This window comes from Rhineura floridana, chromosome 6 (assembly GCF_030035675.1).
Source record: "Rhineura floridana isolate rRhiFlo1 chromosome 6, rRhiFlo1.hap2, whole genome shotgun sequence".
NCBI classification, from domain to species: domain Eukaryota; kingdom Metazoa; phylum Chordata; class Lepidosauria; order Squamata; family Rhineuridae; genus Rhineura; species Rhineura floridana.
In genome coordinates, this window is record NC_084485.1 from 122,323,878 (window position 1) to 122,348,038 (window position 24,161).

General features: G+C 39.5%; 1 protein-coding gene across 9 annotated transcripts in view; it reads right to left on the bottom strand.

The window, feature by feature from the left end:
* LOC133387892 (divergent protein kinase domain 1A) overlaps nt 1-24,161 on the bottom strand; it is a 185,935-nt gene that overhangs the window by 29,994 nt on the left and 131,780 nt on the right. For 8 of the 9 annotated variants that reach the window (XR_009763595.1, XM_061633685.1, XM_061633674.1 and 5 more), the window contains 8 exons: nt 23,736-23,825; nt 23,539-23,636; nt 22,138-22,198; nt 20,505-20,558; nt 14,772-14,804; nt 14,093-14,239; nt 4,643-4,777; nt 831-971 (listed from right to left, as the gene is read on the bottom strand). Coding sequence is in view for 8 of the 9 variants with exons in the window: in XM_061633685.1 (XP_061489669.1) it covers nt 831-971; nt 4,643-4,777; nt 14,093-14,239; nt 14,772-14,804; nt 20,505-20,558; nt 22,138-22,198; nt 23,539-23,636; nt 23,736-23,825 (759 nt within the window). In the remaining variant the exon portion in view is untranslated. The remainder of the gene's footprint in view (nt 1-830; nt 972-4,642; nt 4,778-14,092; nt 14,240-14,771; nt 14,805-20,504; nt 20,559-22,137; nt 22,199-23,538; nt 23,637-23,735; nt 23,826-24,161) is intronic. The other variant, XM_061633678.1, reaches the window with a different exon arrangement.

Below are 24,161 nucleotides of genomic sequence, written 5' to 3' on the forward strand. Positions count from 1 at the left end.
TTATTTTAACTGGGATAAGAATGCAAGAGAGTTCATTCAATGTGAGTAACCCACAGCAGAAGGTCAACGGGCTTTGTTACTGAATATGGAATGTGGATATTAAAGCACAGGGTTTTCAGAAGAGTCACGCACTGAACTGTTCATATACGTATATGAACAAAAAGGCATGTCAACATCTTCAGTATCTTTGCCACAGATTTAAAAATTTGCCCAATAGCAGAAGTATCTATTGCCTATATAAGATTTTCTCATTCCAGAATATGGGGTATTCCTTAACACAGCATAATAATATTTATTTATTACATTCATACCCCACCTTTCTTTTCATGATTGAAACCCAAGGCAGCTTATACATGGTTCCCAGGCGGTCTCCCATCCAGGCACTGACCAGACCCAACTCTGCTTGGCTTCAGCAGGGAGCTGGCTTTATGTTCCTTCAGACCATAGCCTGGTAATAGATTACTATAAACCAGACTACGGTTCTAATACAGTGACTCCAGTCGATCTACTCAGTCGAAGTTACTTCTGAGTACACAAGCTTATGAGAAAGCTCTAAGACTTTCTGCTAGCACAGAAAATGGCATGTCTCCCAGAAAGTTCATAGTCATCTCAGCTGCAGAGACAAGTGTAAAACCTGTGTTCACTAAAAGCAAGAGAACAAAATGAATGCTTGGGACTAGAACTTATTCATTTCCTGTCCCTTCTCACAATCTCCAGTCTTTTCACTCATCTCTCTTGTACACTAGTCCTCTGTAAGTCCAATTTACACAATTTATTGCTAAATCAACTTTAGGGTTACCTAACCTGAATGCCTAGGTGTATAAGCTTACCTGCCAATGTTCTTCCAAATCTTTAACTTGTTGCCTAAGTTCTTTTAGACCCATCACAGCTTCTGCTTCTCTTAGTTTCACTGCAATCAATTCTTCTTGAAGTCTAACAATATTATTCTCATCTGGGAAAGAGCTATTCCTCTGCAACAAAACAAGCTCTTAAGAATAGACATGGTATTTGCATTGCACCATACATGTCAGAAAGGAACTCAAGACTCACCTAACAAATACAACGATACCATATTTTTCAAGGTGGTATTTCAGAAACCCCAAACTAGAAGGATGTTTGTTCTGGAGGAGATATTTTATTTAAATATTCACAAATGAAAACTGCACCAAATTGATAGGTTTGATGTTTCAGTACAACAAAACTCCTCCTTTCCTGAACAGGATCAGTATGTAAGAAAACGGCACCTACTGGCCTATTAGTTCTGGTCCCGGCAGGGTATTTTGACAGGTTCAAGTATTTTTTTCTAATCACACTTATTGTGCCAAGACCAGAGACGTCCTTTACAATAATCATTCCTAACAGGGATTTATATGCATCTCATATGATAGGCCTCTTGAGTCCAAGTACTAATTAAAATGTTGTTGTTGTTATGTGCCTTCAAGTCAATCTCAACTTATGGCGATCATATGAATCAGCTACCCCCAAGAGCATCTGTTATAAACCATCCTGTTCAGATCTTGTAAGTTCAGGTCTGTGGCTTCCTTTATGGAATCAATCCATCTCTTGTTTGGCCTTCCTCTTTTTCTTCCCTGCTGTTTTTCCCAGCATTATTGTCTTTTCTAGTGAATCATGTCTTCTCATTATGTCTCCAAAGTATAACCTCAGTTTTATCATTTTAGCTTCTAGTAATAGTTCTAGTTTCATTTGTTCTAACACCCAATTATTGGTCTTTTTCGTTGTCCAGGGTATCTACAAAGTTCTCCTCCAACACCACATTTCAAATGAGTTGATTTTTCTCTTATCCACTTTTTTCACTGACCAACTTTCACATCCATACATAGAGATCGGGAATACCATGGTCTGAGTGATCCTGACTTTAGCGTTCAGTGATACATCTTTGCATTTGAGGACCTTTTCCAGTTCTCTCATAACTGCCCTCCCCAGTCCTAGCCTTCTTCTGATTTCTTGACTATTGTCTCCATTTTGGTTAATGACTATGCCAAGGAATTGATAATCCTTGACAAGTTCAATGTGCTCATTATCAACTTTAACGTTACATAAATCTTCTGTTGTCATTACTTTAGTCTTCTTGATGTTAGCTGTAGTCCTGCTTTTGTGCTTTCCTCTAACTTTCATCAGCATTCATTTCAAATCATTACTGGTTTCTGCTAGTAGTACGATATCATCTGCATATCTTAAATTACTGATATTTCTCCCTCCAATTTTCACACCTCCTTCATCTTGGTCCAATCCCGATTTCCATGTGATATGTTCTGCATATAGATTAAACAAATAGGGTGATAGAATACACCCCTGTCTCATACCCTTTCTGATTGGGAACCAATCGGTTTCTCCATATTCTGTCTTTACAGTAGCCTCTTGTCCAGAGTATAGGTTGCACATCAGAACGATCAGATGCTGTGGTACTCCCCATTTCTTTTAAACCATTCACTAATTAAAATGGAGGAAATAATTAACCACGTCTTCTCTCTCCTCCAACACCTCCCTTCACCAAGTATTGATTCATTTGGGTAAACACTTAAGACACAGTCTTATTTACTTATCTGCAAGACTACCTGTGTTAAATACTATTGCTGGGAGATGCAAACTGGACTGCAATGCCTTGAAGGAAGACTTTCTAAACTGCATTACAAGCTTAATGAAATTTGATATAACATTCCTCTAATTAAAAATTGCTAAGCCACATCAGAATGGTTTGCTAGAAACCAATAAATTACAAGGATGGGGGTAGAGAGAACCCTGGTAGGGAAAGACAGAACACAGCACCGGGATCTGTATTGTACCTGAGCACACAACTGCTGCATTAAGAAGAGCCCTGCTGGTTCAGGCCAATTGCCCATTGAGTCCAGCAACCTGTTCTCACAGTGGCTAACCAGATGCCTATGGGAAGCCCGAAAACAGGACCCAAGTGCATTCATTTCAATTATAGCTTTTTTCCCTACAAAAACAATGAAAATCAGATGCTTCATTCCAATGTAACATTTGGCATAGGGCAACTCGTCATTTGTGCTGTGGCTGCATACAGAAAAACATTTCAAGAGAATGCTGTTTTATTGCTATGTGTATAGAAAGTTCTAGGTGCACAACTGATAAGAACTACAAGTGCAGCAGTGCAAGAATTTTTATGGAAATGGTGACTGGTATTATATTCCTGCAACCACAAATATGTCATTTGGAAATGCCCCAGGAAAATGCTAGATGTATGTAAAAAAACAAAAAACCAAGCAGACCATATCTGTATCTGTTGGCATTTTATAAAGAGAAGGCCATGTCAGAAGGATGGCATGGATAACCTGAAAGAAATAGTAAGCCGTGTGCTCCTCAAATTTCATTAAGTGTTAATTGGGATTTTTGGAATATAGAACTAAGCCTGAATATTTGTTGATAGTAGCAAAGATCAAACACTTCTAAAAAAGCGACTCCAACTCTAGAGCAATGGAGAATGAGTTGGAAATGAGAGGAACAACTCAGCATCTTAAAGAAGGATACGGCTTGCCCACTGAAACAATGGTGACTTTTCACAACTTTTTGGAACACTGCTAAACTTCAGGAAAATAGCAGACAAAAAGTGTACACTGTGTTGTTTTTGCACAGGTATCCTTATGTCATGATTTGTTGGGTTTAGAAATGGTGAAGGGTTTGTACAGTGTATTGACAGAATGTAACTTAGAATGTAATTTCTTGTTTCATTAATACAGACACCTGATCAACTGTTAAAATCAAGTTCAAATGTGGATGCATGCTTTAATTACAAAAAAAAATATTTTTAAAAAGTGTCAAGAACTCAAGCTGATGCATAGGATTCAGTCACCAGAGAACCACTGGACAAATTCTGGACACCTAGTGGGAGCTCCACCATCTTATTTTGTGCTAATTGAGCAAGCCACTTTTGAAAGGCAGGACATTTCTAAAGCAATTTGCAAAGCAGAATGAAGGGATAACATTTAAGGGGAAAACTTCTTTCTAGATACATCTTAAATTCCTCACTGGATAGTGGCCAGTTTATGTACCCTGTTTATGTAGCCTGACATTTATTTAAAAAATTATATCCCATTTTTCTTTATGAAATAAACTCAACGTGGCTTACAAAAATATAAAAAACAATGCAAGTGACAATAGAAACAATTTAAATTACTGAAATTAATGTCATACATTAAAACCAAGGGCAAGATATGAGAATTCAGTATATAACAGGAAAAATAGGCAGGCAGAACTTTGGGCCACACTAACAGCTTGGTGAAACAAAGCCTTAGCAGCTTTCTTGAAGTTTAAAAAGTGAGGTCAACTGAACCTCTCTAGGGAAAGTGTTCCTCAAGGTGGGTACTGCAATAGAAAAAGCCCTGTCTTGTGTCCCAAACAACTGTGTTTTGGAGTGGGACACATAGCCTACGATGTTGAATGCAGTGGGTGGATAGGATTGTATGGGGGAAAGTGGTCCTTCAAATACAGTGGTCCCAAGCAATTTTGGACATACTACTGTAGGAGCCATTTTTTGGTTGGAGAGCCATGTCAGAATTGACCCACATTTAACATTAAGCTTAGATTTTTATGGAATGTTTTGCTAAGTTTCAAGGACTCATTACATTGCTTCATTCTACAAAGCATTTTGTTTTGGACTTGCCTTTTCCATCTCAAGAACCTTATCTTGCATTTCCTTCAAGGCACAGTGGGATTCTGCTTCACTCAGTCTTGCTTGCACCAACTCTTTTTCCAACTGCAGGATGAAGTCTTCACTATAGCGAGGATTGCACTTGTGCTACAGAGGGAGTAAATCCAACATTAAGTGGGAGGTAGCAGTGATCTTAAAGTGTATTTATGTTGTCTTACATAGAAAGCAAGGATGACAAAATTGAGGGGGTAGGTGTGCTGCTGGGAGCTGTGTAGGCATTCTTCCCCTTAATGCATTTCCATTCACACTTACAGCACCACTACAAGCAAAGACAGGATCTGTTCCCACTCAAAGACTTGACATTAGTCCCATTCAACAGTGATTTCTATAATATCCCAAACCTGAAGTAGTACGCTATGGTTTTTTTTAAAAGCTATGGAAGCACACCTCGTTTCCCTAAGTTTTGTTTCAATTGCTGTTAGTCAGAAAGTTTCAGCAGTTTGTGGCGCCACTGAAGGTTTGTCCCTGTTGACAAACTATACCAATCTTAAAGATACAACAGAAGTATTTTAAGACTTACAATATTTTTACTTCTCTAGCTAGCTGTTAAGTCATTGTGTTTTTCCAAGTACAGTTCATCTGAGTCAGTCAGTCTGCTGTGGTGAGTAATGAAAGGTCGGTCTTTCACTCCCAGGCCATCTTTATTTGGCACAGCCACTAGAGCTATCCCTCTTGAAGAACACTGGGGCTTCACAGAGCACTCATGGCAAGCAGGAGACATGGTAACAGATTTGCATTTGAGCCACAGAAACTGAGGGGCTAACTTAAAATGTTATGGAGGATGTGTAGCTATCACTAACTAGCACCTCCTCCACGCCTTTCACCATCAATATCATCATCAATATCACATTCAAGATTTCCCCATTCCTGAAAGTGGCAACCAATGAATTAAGAGTGGGGCCAGAGAAACAATTAATGCAGTGATACTCTTTTTATTTATTTAGAAGAATTTATAAAATGCTTAATGACAGAATCCCTAAGGGGTGTACATAAAAAGAATTAAAAAAAAATATATAGTGGCATTTTCTTTTTACCCTATAGGTTAGTGGAAAGACATGCGAGAGAGGTACAAATTTCTGGAAAATTTGAAGAAATGGGAAGAAATGTCCCCCCCCCTTTTCCTCTGGTGGGTGCGTTTTGGTAAAAATTGAAATATATGCAATACTTATTTTGTCAAACAAACTTATTTTATTGTTTTAACAAAAATCTGCATCCTTTATAATTTAGCATATAGAATTGTATCCAGTGCATTTACGAAGTTTACAGTGCAATCCTAAGGAGGTTTACTCAGAAGACCCCACTTTCATTTAGTGGCACTTACTCCCAGGTAAGTATACACAGTTCTGTGGACTCAAAAATATACAAACCTTGCACTGCAACCCTGTACATGAGTAAGCTTCACTTCAAGTTCAACTGGACTCACTCTCTGTGTGTATAGTACAGTAAAGAATCTGTGGCCCCCAGATACTGCTGGACTACAACTACTATCAACCCAGCTGTACTGACTGGGGCTGATAAGAACATCTGGAGGGCCACAGGTTCCTCAATCCGGTGTACAAGATTGCAGTCTTAGGCTGCGAGCACACTAGTCGCCAGAGCAAAGTGTTTCCATTAGCCACACCTGGAGGGGGAGCAGGTTGATCTGCCAATCAGTTGAGAAATCTCTTTGAAGCCGAATTTAAAAATGCACTCAACCTGCTCCCACCAGGTTTTACAAAAGGGACGGGGTCTGATTAACATCATGTGCCCCCATTTTCAGAAGAGACAAGTGGAGACACACTGGAATTAGCACAACAGTGTTTCTACCCCTAGGACAACATTCACAGCATACTTGCTTCTAAGCAGCAAATCTTAAGAAAACAAAGGCCCTGTATGTTCCCCTCATGAAGACGGAAGCACCCTTTAGCTGCAGAAATGCATGTTAGATATGAGCCTTGTGTATTTCTACAGTATACACAGGATTTACTATTCTCCGATGCTGTGGATTTCCTTACATTAAAAAAAAAGCCCCCACAACACATTTTGAATGAATAAAACCTTGTCTCAAAAAGCATTTTACTCATTCCAAACAATAAAATATTTCATAGAGGTGGTGTTGTTGTTTTTAAGTGCCCTCCCAAATTTCCATTTCTTTAGCTGGTAAAATAGAAAACAGTCCGGAGAGGGAGGGGGAGAGAAAGCAGCAATGCCACCTTAGTAGGTAATATACCTGGAACCTCCATTTAAATGAAATGCCAGTGAAATGCAGTTCCATGTGAAGGCACTGGAAATAAGGTGCCAACCTAAAAGTCAGATCACTGGAGACTAAGCTTAAACAAGCATGCATTTAGGAAAGTGTCCAATAAAAGTGGGCAAAGTTTCTAAATTGCGCTTTATCAGAATATCAGAGTGGGTTTTCTTAATATATTATGCCAACCCTTCTTTTCACTCTTCATTTTATCACCTCAATCCACACTGTCTGTACCAACTGTTTTTCATCCTCCCAATCACTTTGAGAGCAATTTTCCCAAAGCCATTCCTTTTGATTAAATCATAGTCAGGAGTACCTAATCAATCCTCATTCCCAACATCATAAACCAAGCAACTCAAAATTAGTTGAGCATAACAAATATCCAACTAGAAGTGAAGAGAATCACAAAACGTAGAAATCTGGATTTGGGGAGTATCGTAATTGCCCCACAGCTTTCCCAGGAACACTGCCTCTGCCTCTATGTATGCAGCAGTCTCCAACACAACACTAATGCAACACTGTAGTGATCCAAATCAATTATTCACACTAGCTGTATTTCCATTCTTCCCTCAGCAGCGCACTCCCACCGCCATCGATCGGGTACATTCATTCACATGCATATCTTCATATCGTGTAAATGGTTTAATTCTGTATTTTGTTACAAGATATATATTCAACACATACATTTTAAATAATTGATTCTTCCATATATAATGACCAAAAAAAGCTAAAGAACATAGCAGGAAGTTGCCAAATTTAGATCAATTCAAATAGTATCCTTTGTGCAACAAAAAGTTAATTTTTACTCATAGAAACAATTACACTGACATTAACTCAATATTTTAAGGAAGAGGTTGAAATCATGGGCACTTAAAAAAAACCCATCGCTAAATTATTTTGTTGTGCAGTATGATCTTAAGTCCATTCACTTGTCAGCCACACAGAGTTCAATAGACTTATTCTCCAGTAGGTATGCTTGGGTTTACTGACAAATGTGTCAAATTTAAAATTCCATTTCAATGGGTATTTCCACTAGGTGGTGCCCTATAATTTTGAAACAGCTGCACTCACTCCCTGAAAACAGTTGTGCTCAGGCTGATCAACCTAAAGACCTGAAGCCAGCTCAGGCTAGGGATGGAGGAGAAATTCTCATGTTATTGATTTATACAAGGGTTTGATGATTCTGACCTGACTGAACTTTGGTTTGCATGGGCTGTCTCTTGTATCGAGCACCCATTTCTGTTCAACCTACACATATATCACCAGTTTGTGTTTTTAATAGTCAAGAAATCAGTAGAAGGCTAGGACTGGGGAGGGCAGCTAGGAGAGAACTAGAAAAGGTCCTCAAATGCAAAGATGTATCACTGAACACCAAAGTCAGGATCATTCAGACTATGGTATTCTCCATCTCTATGTATGGATGTGAAAGTTGGACAGTGAAAAAAGCAGATAAGAGAAAAATCAACTGAAATATGGTGATGGAGGAGAGCTTTGCAGATACCATGGAATGTGAAAAAGACAAATAATTGGGTGTTAGAACAAATTAAACCAGGAATATTACTAGAAGCTAAAATGATGAAACTGAGGTTATCATACTTTGGAGACATAATGAGAAGACACAATTCACTAGAATGCTGGGAAAAACAGAAGGGAGTCGAAAAAGAGGAAGTCCAAACAAGAAATTGATTGATTCCAGTTGCCAATTCATAGAGTCACCATAAGTACCAACAAAAACTATACACAAAAAACATAGTGTGTTATTCAACGAACTCATCCCATCAGTGCAAGAATTACTACTAGTGCAAGAGGGCTTCCTCCCTCCATGCTCTCTCCAGAGCAACTTACTTCATAAAGAAACTGGTGTGACCACTGTAGCAGTTCCTTACATTATGCATGTATTATATGCATTATGGGTACACTATATGCATATAATATGCAGGCACATAACTGTACTGTTTATATTCAGGGGAAGGGTCATAGCTCAGTGCTGGAGCATCTGCCTTGAATGCAGAAGGTACCAAGTTCAATCCCTGGCATCTCCAGGTAGGGGTAGGAGAGTTCCTGCCTAAAACCCTGGAAAGCAGCTGCCAGTTTGTGTAGACGACACTGAGCTAGATGGACAAATGCATCTGACTCAGAATAAGGCAACTTCCTATGTTCATTTTAACAGAAGGGGCTCTAATCAAGATCAAGGAGAAAGAAGGGAATGGGGGGGAAGCATGCAGATTAGCTTGACATCGAGATTTTCAGAAAGTTCCATCCCTAGGCTCAGGAAATTTACGTTGTCACTCTTTATACTAAACTGCAATTTGATCTTTATTAGCATTACACATACATGGCATTCAAGGGAGTGTCTTGCAATAGATGTTACACCATTGGTTTACAGAGAAGCTGTTACAGAGGGTGATATCCAACTTTAGTCATACTTGGGGGTACACCCACTGAAATAAAATGACTTGAGAAACTTAAGCTAACTGAATTCAGTGGGTTTACTCTGATTTAGTAATTATGACTTAGATATCACCCAGAATGGAATATGACACAGAGCTTAAACTAACATTAGATCCGAATACTGTTGACCATTGAACCACACTGTCACTGAGTGTTTTTCCATCAAGTCTGAAAGTGTGGAAATCTGTAGCTAAGAGAAGTTATGTCTTTGCCCAGTCTGGGAATGGATAGCCAAGGCCGTTGTCATGGCAGCATCAAGATAGACTGGGAGAGTTCTAGCAGCTATCTGTGTTGAGCTGAGTCTTCTGTGTAATGTCTTTGAACTGAGCACTTCTCTCCTAGAGGGGAGGATCTTAAAGCCTTAAGCCATAATGTCTTAATAAAAGACTCTTAACCTGATCTAATGCATCTGAGAAGTTTCTTGGGCAACTTAACTCCAACGTAACGTATGCTGTTTCACGCAACAATGCACACAAGTCAACAAGGGTTATGGGCCCAGATCTACAGCGTGTTACACAAGAGTAAGTTGCTGGTCTGAAAGGCAGACGGAGTTCCAGAGGGCAGCTTGATTGATTGTACCAGACAGAGGTGAGCAACATGGCTGTAAACCTGTCTGGCGGAGGCATGCCAATGGAAAGATTGATGGAAAAGAATTTTGCCAGCTGGAAGCCGAGGATGAGGGCTTTGCTGATAAAAGAGAATTTATGGGACATTATAGATGGACCCCCTCCGGCGGTACTGACCGCGGCCTGGACGCGTAGAGATCAGAAGGCGCAAGCTTTTATACTTCTGGCTCTATCAGACTCTCAACTTCTACACGTGAGAGATGTTACAAACGCCAAACAGATGTGGGACGTGTTGGAAGGCATTCATGTGCAACAGACTGCGGGATCTAGATTGTGTTTGGCACGGAAGCTTTACCAGATGCGCTTCACGGGTGAGTGCGAAATGAGTGAGCATTTCACGGAATTCAGACGTTTGTTTGCTGAGCTGACAGACCGAGGCGTCGAGCACTCTGAACTTCAGAAGACCTATCTGATCCTGGCTTCGCTCGATGGGACTTGGAATAATATGGTCATGGCTTTCGAAGCCATGCCTGATGGAGGTCTGAATGTTGCGTTTATTGAGGAAAAGCTGACCCAGGAATGGCAGCGGAGACAAGAGGCGAAAAGTGCTGAGGAAAAGCAAAGAGCCAAGCTGAAAGAGGAAAGCAGCAGCAGACAGGAAAACAAGCAAGAACAGCAACGGCTGAAATCTTGTTATGCCTGTGGGGCTCGTGGGCATCTCCAGAGAGACTGTGCGGTCAAGCGAAACTCCAGGGACGGCGGCTTGAAGCAGGGAAGTGTGAACTTTGTTTGTAAACAGAAGTCTCAAGATTTAGGACCTGTTAACTGGATTGTTGACAGCGGGGCAAGCCATATATTAATTAAAGACAGGAGTTTGTTTTACTCTTCAGAAAACGTGCAGGATTTTGTGCAACTTGCGGATGGATCACAGAAGAGGGTGGAAGCCCGAGGACTGGTGAGATTTGATAAACTTGGAATACTGTCAGAATGTTTATTTGTACCAGAACTGGATCATAACATGTTGTCAGTCAGAAAACTGGTGAATTCTGGGTATTGTGTAACGTTTGACAGAGGAAAATGTTTTGTGCAGAGAAGAGGCAAAGTTGTCTGTCAGGGATTCATGACACAGGGGCAGTTTAAAATGACCATGGGTGTGAAGTGTGCTGATGCTTGGAGTTTAATGGGGCGGAAAGAGAATGACGGTCAGAGCTGTAAGAAGACAGCTGTTAAAAGCTCACAGCCGCAGTATTCATGTAATGCAGTCAGGCTGATGCCTGAAAGAGTGCATCGCAGCCGAATTTACAAGCCACAGGGTAAGAGACGTGGCAAACGTGCACCTAGAGCACAAGAGAATGCATATTTCAGAGTTTGGTGTCCAGAAACACAGCAATTAATTCTGAGCAGAAGCATTAAAGTCTCAGAAAAACCTTGGGATCAAAGGGAAACAGTTGTTCTTACAGGGTCAGATGACACACAAGCACAATCATTTAAGCCAAATCTAGACATTAAACTGGAGGGCACACATATTCCACTCAGAGATGCGTTAAATGAGCTCATTTGTGGGAAACGAAGATCAAAGAAATGTAAGGCTGAGGAAATGGAATCTCCTGCGCAGGCTGTGCCAAGCACAAGCACAGATGGGGGGGCAGAGAGAGCAGAAGCCCTAGTGCCATTAAGACGTTCTACAAGAGTAAACATAGGGAAACCGCCAGAAAGATATACTGTGGGGGTAATTACCAGCCCAGGTATGCATAAACTGGTGGAAATGGATCCTGACACTTTGTATTTGACATGTGTACAGCCAAAGTTTGATTGAATAAAGTTTTAGCTAAATGTGCAGAGATGTTCTGAACTGTACTGAAATGTAAGCTGTATTGCAAGATGTATTGTAGAAATGTATTATTGTAATTGTTGTAATGAATTACAGACATGATGGGAAAAAGGGGGGATTGTTGACCATTGAACCACACTGTCACTAAGTGTTTTTCCATCAAGTCTGAAAGTGTGGAAATCTGTAGCTAAGAGGTTATGTCTTTGCCCAGTCTGGGAATGGATAGCCAAGGCCGTTGTCATGGCAGCATCAAGATAGACTGGGAGAGTTCTAGCAGCTATCTGTGTTGAGCTGAGTCTTCTGTGTAATGTCTTTGAACTGAGCACTTCTCTCCTAGAGGGGGGGATCTTAAAGCCTTAAGCCATAATGTCTTAATAAAAGACTCTTAACCTGATCTAATGCATCTGAGAAGTTTCTTGGGCAACTTAACTCCAACGTAACGTATGCTGTTTCACGCAACAACGCACACAAGTCAACAAGTCAACTTGGGGTTTTTGTGAGTGCTGGAAAACTTTGAGATTAAAGACATGGAAGAACAGCACACTCCTGTACTGCAGCCACTAATCTCATTAACAATGGTGACAAGTTCCATATAGTAGAGATGGACCAGATAATGTACATTTTAAAATGACAGTAATATGTAAGATACTGACTTAGCTTTAGAAGAAAATCCACACTGCAAAACTTTACTACTACCAATCATACTGTTTTAGGTTTTTTACTTTGAAAATAGAACATATTGCCTGTAACACAAGACTACCATATTGTCTTGTAACCGTTATCTTGAGATGAGTGTAGCATGTGTGATGGTTAATGAGTAATAGAGAGATTATCCAACAGTCCATGCTTTGATTTTCTCCAGCTCAAAGCACATATGAATCAAGCTTATGACTAACATATGAAAAGCTAAAAAAACCTCTTTCTATAGATGCATATGTACAAAGTTACCATCACATACATGGAGTTTGCCTTCCTCAAGCAGCTATAAATAGCTATTCCAACTTCAACATCCTTCCACTAATGCTAATTACTAGGCCTGTGCACAGGACGCCTGGTCAGCTGCGTGGGCCCCATCTGTGCCCCCCTGATCGGGCCAATCTGCCCTGTACCGATCCAGGGACCACCTGCCCCGGATCCATCCCAGAAGCAATTTCAGGGGATGGGGTGGGGTTAAAACCTTATTTTAAATGTATGTTGTGAGGGGGGCAGGAGAAGGAGGAGATGCTGAGTCCTTCCCCCCCCCCCATTTCAGCAGAGAACAGGCAAGTTCGATCCTGCAGGGTGCTGCTCCTTCACAAGTAGCTTCCCTAAGTGCTTGGAAGCCTCTCGCAAAGGAGCAACAACCATGAAGGAGCACAAGATCAAATCCTTCACTGGCCAGCTAGTTGGCAGGAGGATTCGATCCTGTGCAGTGCTGCTTTGGGGAAGGGAAGAAGATGCCTAAAGGGAAGGAGATCAGGTGGGAAAGGCATGATGATGAAGATGCCCGACAGGCCCCTCCTTTTTATGGTTTCTCCCGCTTCCTGCTCATGCCTGCCTCTCCTTTCTGCCTAATGCCCCACCATCCAATTTGGCCCCCTGAGGCCCTTTTCCCCAAACCACGCCCAGCAGATGATATCACTGATGAGGGTGGACTTTTGAAGGCACACACCCATTCTCGGCAGATTGGAGGGTGCCTTCCGGTTCACTATGAAGCCCCACTTTTCAGGACTTCAAAGGGAAGCATCACCTGAAAATCATCCATTGTAAGTACTTATAAGAGACAGATATTTTGAGGGTGGGGGAGAAGATGAAAATTTGTCCATCCTGTATCTACACATAGGAAGAGTTTTTAGTTTGCAGACACACATCATCTATGATTCGAAACACATTTATGTAGAAGCTGACATACTGAAATAAACAGGATTTGCTTCTGAGTAAATATGGTTAGCATGGGGCTGCTGCAAGTATTTCTTATTTATTTATTAAATTTATATCTCACCCTTCCTCCCAGAAAGAGTCCAGTAGGCAGCTCCTAATGCAAGGGAGGGGGACTCTGTAGTCCTTCAGAAGTTGTTAGACTTCAAATTCCCATCACCTCTGACCACTCACCATGCTGGTTGGTGTTGCTTGGAGTTAGAGTCGAAGAACTTCTGGAGGGCCACAGATTAGCTGCCCCTGATCTAATGATTAAAATAGGCCCATTCATTTTTACTTTTTATTAATACAAATATCACAAAGAGCAATGTTTTTAGAAGAACAGAACAGAGATCATGCCATGTCCAATAGAAATAAACACAAGTGAATGAGAAAGAAAGAGATTACGGTGCTACCAGATGCCTTACCCGTTGTTGCTGCTGCTGGAGCTCCCTGATGGTATTCTCAGCTTGCTCCAGTTTAGTAATGACCTCATCACTCTGCTGTTTGATGGTGGCCAGCTCCCGTTTTATGAGGTAGTTTTCCTCAGCCTCCTGGGCCCTTGTCACTTGTCCCTTAGGACATAATTTTCTTTTTAAAGCAATTGGAGGACCAATCCAGGGAAGACCGAGAGTTTTACATATTTATTCTGCCATATGGTTAAAATCTTGCAAGTCATCACAGAATTGTTACAGCCAGTATATAAATTTAGTGAAGTAAAGCAGTTTAGCACTTCCATCCATTAAAAATATTTAGTATCCATCAGCAAGGTCAATTGTGTATTTGCATTCAGTAGAACTCTGTTCATGCATATATTATTCCATTGGGCATGCACATCTGTTACGAGTATGTAGTGATCTACAGAATTAGTGCTGAAATAGAATTAGAGCCCAGCAATTACTAGGAATTCCTGGTGCCATTAGATGTAACACACAGGCATATGTCTAAATATTATTCTAACACAGAATTGCTAGAGAACAGTTGTTTAAATTATTAAGCTAATATTCCATTTTAAAAATGCATGTTGTTAAACATGCATTAAAAACAGAAAGCTGTTTTCTGGGAATGGGAAAAGAGTTGTTAGGGTGAAAAACTAAAGAAGTATACCTGTATCAATCTATCTGCCAAGGAAGCACTTTCCTACAAAAAGGGGAAAAAATCAGATAGGAGTAAGAGAAAAAGGATGACAAAGTGACAAAATCGAAAGTGGAGAACTATGCCCAAATTCTACCTACTTTCAATAAACTTCAAGTACACATTTTTCAGCCATTACAGGTGGTACAGTTTAATAGCCACGTTTCAGCAGCACAGGCAGAAGACTTGATTCAGAAATGTAACATTAAATTCCAAATTCAGCTATACTTATTTAAAGAGAAAACACTGTCTTAACTTTCAGTTGCCAGTCTATTGCGTGGAGCAAGCATTATAGAGTTTCATGCAAAACTCATTTCATTAAGTCTTACCACGTGAAAAGAGATAATTTGAGCACATTTAAAAGTTCAGCTAACCAAGGACAGAGCCTTTTCTGTAACAGTCACACTTAAAAGGTAGGAGTGCAGTGATGTCAGGCATGAAGAACAGTTGATATATGCAAATTATATCTGAACTAATTTCAGACAACTCTAACACTTAATGCCATTTGCTATTTTACAGTTTAATTTTCCTCTGCTCAGATTTTGCAACAGAATAGTCTTCACAGCAATCTAATAATTCAGTCAGCTTTCAGTCCTGGGAGGCACATCTTAATTCATGAATGCATCAGGTATTCACATCTCCCCTAATGCACTTAAGAAATCCAGACACAGGGCAGAAACTTTCAACATATCCACATGAAAACTACTGCTTCAAGGATCAAGGACATACCTAAACCAAAATGAAGTTGTATTGGCAGATTAAAGCGACAGCTTTTTAAAGCAGCAGTGGAAGCATCTCAATCTGTACAAATTAGGCAGAAACTATCCCCAAGTTGAATTTGAGCTCACAGTTGTCCTCTAAAATTGATTATTTAAGAGCAGAATTTCCATCTTGCTTTCCTATTGCTGTTATGACAGTAAGGGGAGAGTATTGAAATAGAAAGTTCTGTCCCCTTAGAAGTAGGAATGCATATTGAAAAAAGGTTTACCTTCCATGCTAAGGTGGAGGACCACACCTCACCCCCCACATAGGGTGGACACAACTTTTAGGTCAGAATTAAAACTTCTGTTGACTACCCTTAAAAAAAAAAAGCCTAGGCAGCTGAAGCTGTAAAAGAAAGCTAAATAAGGCTGAAGGACTAGAAATAGAAGGAAGAACTCAATCTATTTCTGTCCAACATCCACAAGAGAACTAGGATGGACAGCATATACTTTAGTCTAATGAATGGGAACAAGCATTCTAGAGTCAAGGGGGAAGATCACTGTGTCATCATATTATTGGGCAGAAGGCAATTTTCATATGGCAAACAAATAAGAAAGCTATTTGTGTGTAAAAACACATGCAACTCCCCCCCCCCCAAGTTTCCCTTCGTACACCAGCTCCACTTCAGGCTTTCTGTGCTGAAGGGATGTTCTATGCTCATTGAGTAGAACACAGTTGCCCCAACTCTGGAAGAAACACCTGTATTCGAGATAAAGGAAAGATTACCTTCTATCAAAAGGATAGGCAGTCACTCTTATAATGACTAATTTAAAAAATCAAGTGCACTTGTCACCAAGCAAGCTTTCCAACAGTAAGCATCAGTTTGTATACGCTTACAGGGGTTGTCTTGGTATTGCAAGCTTAAAGCGCTGCAAGCTACACATTAGCAAGACTGTAAGGAGCTCTAGATACCAAGGGGATTAGAAAAAAGATACTGTTATTGCAGAACAACCCCCCCCCGGATATCTTTAGAGTTTTTCATACATCTAGGATGTGCCATTCCTTTGCTCTGTTTTCCATTCTTATTGCAATCACCAAACCTTAGAACCTTTGGAAAAGGGTTATATTTAGAACAAAGGAAGTACTTGGAAAACCTACTATTCAGGTGCCAAGAGGTCTTCCATATCAGAGATCACTAAGAAACTTAGCAGTGGAAATAGTTCTAACAATATTTCACAGTGAGTAGCAGTCTAGGAAGAACACCCTCTAAAAACCAGATACTGGTATTAACATTTGAACAGAGTGAGTATGAACTGAGGGAAGAGGACTGGGTTAGATTTGAACTAGACATTTCCATCATCCGCATCATTTGAGTGCCATAATTTCTTGAGCACTGGAGAAACCATCAAGATTGATTTTATTTGAGAACTACTCTGTACTATTTTGGAAATCAGAGCAATAAAGAAAAGCATGTAACAATCTTGCTCAGACTGAAGCAAGAAAATATTAGATTCTCCAGCTATTTGGAAAACTGCATCCCTACCACTGAGATGCAGTGGGCTCCTACTGGAAGGACAGGATATAATAATAACAACAATAATAAAAATAACAGTAATAATAAAGGGTGGATTTTTCATGATCACAATCACTTTATAATTACTTAAGTGATCCTGAAAAAACCCCAGCCAGTATAGTAAATAACATCACCCTTGAAGAGTTAACTATTAGAACTTTGTATTATGGGCTAGAGTTAAACTTTCCTTTTATCTGCTTTTCAGTTTCAATTTCAGGTGTGTTCTATATCCAGCCAGCAATAAAGAAGCATGTTTGTTTGCCTGCAGTAGAAAGTAAGCGTTTGTTTATTCTGCAGTTATTATAATGAGTAGAGCAGGATTGGGTGCTGATTGCTAAAGGGTGAAATAAAGAGATAACTGAAAGTGATCTGAAAAAAAATTGGTATTTTTATTATTATCATTATCATCTTCATTTATTACTCGCCATTCACCCAAAGGTCCCAGAGCCGATTACAACAATTTTAAAATAAGACATTCAAAACAATTCAAAACAATCTAAAATCCCGAAATAGGGTGGGCCCTAAAAATATATGTCTCAGGTGTCACAGGCCAGGGTAAAGAGGTGTGTTTTCAGGATTTGCCTAAAACTGTACAGCAAAGTTGCCAGATGCATCTTAGTAAGGAGGGAGTTACACAACCCGATAAGTTTTACAACTAGCCTAAGATACCCTTTACTCTTTTAAAGCACTCACTAGACTCACAATCACAGTGGCTATTTGTTCTTCTTTTTCTTGAGTACTGGATGGCAAAGGATGAAACCAGCCCTAGAGGAATAGAAATATTGCTGTGTACATTACAGTTAGCTAGCTGCCTGGCCAGCCACCTAGGCTGTAACTCAGGTCTAATTTCTGATTTTCCCAATATACTATATGTAGCTCAGCGTGAGGCTTTTTCAGGTTAATGTACAGAAAAATCAATGCAGCAACCAGGAAAAAAGAATCCAATTGCTTTCTTCAATTAGTTTCCAATTGCTTAGTTACTCCTTTATATAGCAGTCAGTTAAAAAGTTTTCCCTTGATTGTCCAACAGGAAGGAAAGGCCAGGAACAAGACTAGAAGGAGGGACTCTCAAGGAGGAGTTAACGAAACACACTCAAAAGTATTTATTTTCTCTCTGCCCTTGCGTAAATTTGCAGTATGGACAAGGTTTTTTTCCAGGTGGAATCTAAAATTGAAATACCTAATGCAGCATCCATGCCACGCTCAGGAGCTCACTGTCTTTACCAGAGTAGTTCAGTTCCTGAAGAATCAGAACACAGGGACAGATCACAGGTGAAAGAAGATTGTAGCTATAGGCAAGGTCAAGCTTTTGAGTCTGGTATTCCTGGGGATCTCTCAAAAAAGGGAGAGATAATCCAACATATTAAGCTTCATTCATGTTAGAGAATACACTCTCTGGATGGAAGATGAGTGAGCAGGAAGATCACTACCTGTCCCTTCCCCTTTCCTGGCCCTCGTGTTCTCTCCATCAGTGTGTGTCGGGGGGGACGGGGACAGGGATGTAGTCATCAAGCATCTTGGGGGGTCTTAGAACCCTTACTTTTTTGGGAGCAGGGTCCCTATGAGCCAATCAGTACTAAAGGGGAGTGTGTTAGACACTGAGAAATGTCTTCTAATATGTTTCCTTGTTCTTTCCTGCTGACCGGAGCTAATCAGAGTAAAAGCTGGTGAGTCAGCCACTGAGAAGACACTTTTCAGTTGCTAACTCTCCCCTCTTTCAGGCTTACTAATTTCTAGGGACATCTATTGTTGTGAGAGAAGGCATTAACAAGGATCTTATTCTCAATGCAGCAGCAAAAAAGGGTAGGGGTGGCTGTGACTATTATGAAGGGGCCTTGCACTTCTGAATTTGCTACTACACTACTCAGAAAAGGGTTAGCCTGCCTCCTAAATCCCAAAGAAAGGGTGCCTTTCTAGACTTTCTTCCCAACAGTGAAGATTTCAGGCTACAGGTATATTTGACAATATTTTCAATAGGTTGGAAAAATGGAATGGAAAGTTTCTCAAAACATACAAAACACTCACACGCATCACACAGACATACAATCACAGTTCGATTTTTGCTTCAAATGCTACCTCTGAAAATATTTAAATTAATAGGTTACATTTGCTTCTACTGGATATAACACTTTATTTTTACAACAATGCAACCAGCTATTCCTCAGCACTTTATAAACTTTTCATACTTCCTAGTGCCAGTTATTTTGAAAAATTAAACATTAACGTATTGCTCAACTTTCCTATTTCAAGATGTATCTGAAAATTCCCATTCAACAAAACTGATGACCATATCAACCACCAGCCATTTGTCCAGTTTGGATCTCCCTTGCATCCTGTCTCCCACTAACCACCCAACAATCAGTAGTGCCAACATCCTTGGAGTAAGATAACACAAGCTGTAGTGGCTTTCAATGTCAAGAAGAGGGGGGGAAACGCATCTACTGTTAGGGTTCTTCATATATCTAAGGTACACCTAGATATTGGGGAGATGGGGCATAATGGAAGACTAGTTTTCAGAACCTATGGAAAAAGTGTTATTTGGAACCTGATAGAACCACAGCAGGGTAGCAGCTGAGCTCCCCTTCTCCACAGCTGTTTGATGGAGAAACAATGAGGGTGTTTTCCTCTCAATCTGTTTTAAAACAAATTACGATCCAAACTAAGCCCCTTCCCTCATCCACCACACTCTTTTGTGGATATCTGCTTTATAAATTAAGAATAAGCTCTCTTAATTTAGTAATACTATCTAATCCAAGGACTGAACTTGAGCAGAATGAGCTATGCTTGTGTATTGGTTTCCATGGTCCGCTGAATTAAAAGTAGAAACTTGCTTTCAGTTTCTGAAGGTATTGAATACTCAGAAAAACTAATCTTTGGCTATGCAAAGTGCACAATGATTTTCAGATACCTGGTTTAATGTCTAAGTGCATATTGTTATGCAAAGAACTACAATACAGTGAATACGCAACTGGTAGGATGTACCTTGATAATTGGTCTCTGGTTAATGCACAGTAGGAACAAACTGGCTGTATCATGGCTTCCTTTCAAAAAGGAGATTGCTTGGAGACATTGTCTTTCTATCTCAAGTTCATTACATACATATTTCAGTTTTATAGTCTGATTTTTCATGAACCCAAACACTGTGCTACAACAAAATTGTTAACCATTAAAGTGAAACAGAACTATGTTGAATTCACTTACGTTATAGTTGTATACCAGATGCACATAATTTAAAACCCTAAATTGCCTAATTATGAAGAACTATCATGACACTACTGTTGTGAAGCAGACATTACTAGTGTAAAGCACACATTAGCAGTGCTGTTGCCATGCTCTTCATATTAGTACAGTTATTCAGAACTGCACTGCTAATAAGAAACATGTAATCCAGAGCAGACTGAAGACAGGATTCAGGTTACTAGAATACTTACTTTTTCTAGTGTTTCAATGCGCTGTTTTAAAAGTCTGTTTTCTGTTCGCAATCTCTGAAAAGCAAGCAAAATTCCTTTTACTTTACACAAGCACCTTAACTGAGAACCTACATGGGGGCAGGGAGAAGAGGAAAAGTTCAGTGATCTTCAAGACCTGCTGAAGTTACAAAGCCACCTGATAAACATGACACATGCAGATAAAGAGTGGTGAGCATCCAATTCGATATGTAGAAAAAGGGGGTCAAAGACCAGAATGCTGAAGTATTTTATAGAAAACTGGTTTTATTGTGAGATTTTTTTCAAAAAAGCCCAAACTGGTTTTATTGCAGAATATTTTTCAAAGAAGCCCAATGCGTTTCAGCCTGTAATCACAGGCCTTCATCAGGGGATAATAAACTTTTTCAATGGTTAACCGAACAATTTTGGTCCTGTATTGCACTAATAACAATCCTCTTATAAGGACCAAAATTGTTCGGTTAACCATTGAAAAAGTTTATTATCCCCTGATGAAGGCCTGTGATTACAGGCTGAAACGCATTGGGCTTCTTTGAAAAATATTCTGCAATAAAACCAGTTTGGGCTTTTTTGAAAAAAATCTCACAATAAAATACTTCAGCATTCTGGTCTTTGACCCCCTTTTTAAACATGACACATGGCCACATCTTAGATTTTTCTTAATTGTTCCCTATGAGAATTTCAAAGGGGGCAAGGAAGGGTCATTTAAATTAAGTGGTAGGTCTCAGTGCTCAGCTCACACATACCCTTTCTGCTATCTATTTCACACACTTGTGTGCCCTAGTGATGAAGACATGCTTATATGAATGTTATTACTCTGGAGTCTGTATAAGTTGCAACCTAAGACCCAGAATCACTAACAGCTCAATATGAACAATGTTTACTTGAAACCAACGCTGTGGATACAAGGCCTACTGAAATTACCGGTGTTAAACTCCTTGCTATCCGCATGGATGTGTTATGAATATTTTTTATTTAAATGTTGCTGGAAAGCAATGCAGAACCTTTGTGACCACAAGTTTAAGGGTTTTATTTTTGCTTTATATCAGGTTTTAAATTCTAAATGTGCCATTCTCTTACATATACATCCCCATCACAATCTGTCTTTTTTGTTTTGTGACGCTTATGCCACAAATACACCACTGGACTGACTTTTCTGCAACTGATTCAAAGTCAACAAAATATATTAAAAACCTAAAACAGAAAGAACAAGTCCACCGTAACAGGTGTTGTTACATTTTTTAGTATACCTAATATTTGTACCACTTCTACCACCACTATCCTAGATGAGCATACAGTTTAGCTATTTCAAGATGGACAGGGACAGGCAATGGAGAGAACCCTGAATTTCACAACCCACTAACACCTATCTCTCCTTGTAGTTTTGTTTTACATGTAGTCTTGAAAAGCGGAAAGTTACAGGTACCATATTAGATTTCTGTAATAAATTAAAATACACTATGGAAAGCTAACATGGCACTTGTTACATTTGTATCCTGCCTTTTTCCCTATGATGGTCAAGACAATGAACACAGTTGCTTCCACTCAGGTAAGAGCTGAAAATATTGACTTCTGACTATTGCAGCTCTTTCTTACACATGCATAAAAGTCTACTTACTTTAATTTCAACTTGTTCTTCCATTTCTTTTGTTTTTATAGTAGTATATTCTTTTTCTAGCCTGAAGAAAATTGAAAGACATTGCAAACTATTTAGTATCGCATGCATGTTCTTAGCAGAATAGATAATATGCTGATTGTTGACATTAATTTGTATGACTGCTCAAAATGCGACCATAGCTTTTATCCCACACACTAAAACAGATTTCCATTTCCCTTACCCTGAAATAGTAGGACTATGAAAAGGGCCCAATTCTTTTCTCTGCAATTTGTTTCAGCAAGTCTATGTCTCAAGCAGTTTTGTACATTATGTTTTCTCTACACAAACACTAATGTAGACTCCAGCCTCCAATACACCACACACTTTCATGTGGTAGATCACATGTGCCCGTTTTGCTGCATGTATACTTGTCAAAAAGCAGTATTTTGGCAGCAATTCCTCACCAGCATGTATCTTTTGCAAAATGGACACTTGCATAATCTTCACCCAGCGAGGTAAGCTTTTTTGCCTTTTATCAATATATAGCCTTACAGGAAAAGTATTGTGTACAGAAAGCAAATGCCCATGCTTCAGCAATTGGTATGTCATTTGGAACTCAACAGCAAACACACACCAAATCATACTGCTTTCAAATAGCAATCCCAAATAGGAATTGTTACACCAATTTCAAATGCTCATTGCAAAAGTACAGTAGTTGATTTGGCAGGTCTGATAAGACTGCTTCCTAAAACAAAAGTGGATGTAGCAGTAGATTTGCTTAAACATATATTTTGAAAAAAAGACATTATGTCCAATAGGGATTTTTAATTCGCTGAAGATTCTTTAATCAAGTGGAGACTTCTATGAATACAAAGGGCGAGAGGAGAAACGGAGAACTGGCAAAAATCAGAAGCCTCAAGTTGGCTAAAAGCTTTCCGTGAATGGAACAACATGAATGGATACAATCCAACACTAGATTTTTAAAGTATTTTTCCATATATGCCCTGCCTTTTTCACCCAACAGGTCCCACACAGTAGCTTGCGTACACTAATCTTCATTAAGCTCTTTTCTAGAAGAACCTTCTTCTTCCACTTCTTACTTAACCTGAAGAAGAGTTTGTGAAGCTCAAAAACTAGTTCACCATTTTGTGACTTTTATTTGATCCCAGTAAATTATTCTGCTATCAATGTATTTGGATTTTTCCAACAGACTGACATGGCTACCTGCATTTTTTGTCTAGAGAGTGATATACTCTAGTTAATATCAAAAGTAACTGCTGAGACTCTTAAATGAGGCATACTAATGACATTTCATACAATTTTGAAGCAAGGAAAACCCAGGAACTGATTTAGAGGTTCTGCCTCTCTGTAACAATAGCATAGAGGCACCTTTTTAAAAAAAATATAGAAAGTAATACCTACTTCTTCATCTTTTTTGCATTGTATTTGAGCTGATAAGCTGCTTGGATTAACTTGTCTGGCCCACAGTCAAACTGATGTGGAACGACCTTTTGAAAATGCTGAAAACAGAAACAGACCACAAAAGTTACAGTAATCAATACCAACATTACACTTCAACTTTCCAGTTATTTGATGCATCAATGTAACATGGAGCTTACCTGTAACATCCCTTCCATGTCAAGTTGCATTAATTCTGCTTGATTCATTTGGAGTAGTGCTAAGCCAACCCGAAACACGATCTCTAAACCCTAGGAATAAGGTATGCATTTTATTTTAGGTATGAACTTCTAATCTCAGAATTTAAAGAATGTTCCATGTAATTTAATACTGAATTTCAGTTTAGCAGATAACACAAATGGGGATCTGAATTCGCTTAAATTGCCACAGAACGTGAAGTTTAATCCAAGCAACACCCATAGTTTATGGGCTCCTACTGGGAGAAAGGGTGGGATATAAGTCTAATAAATAAATAAATAAATAATAGTTTACACTAGAAGTAGGTACTTTGGTATATACAGGCGGGCCCCGCTTATATGGCAGGTTCCGTTCTGGACTGCCGCCGTAAAGCGGAAATCGCCATAAAG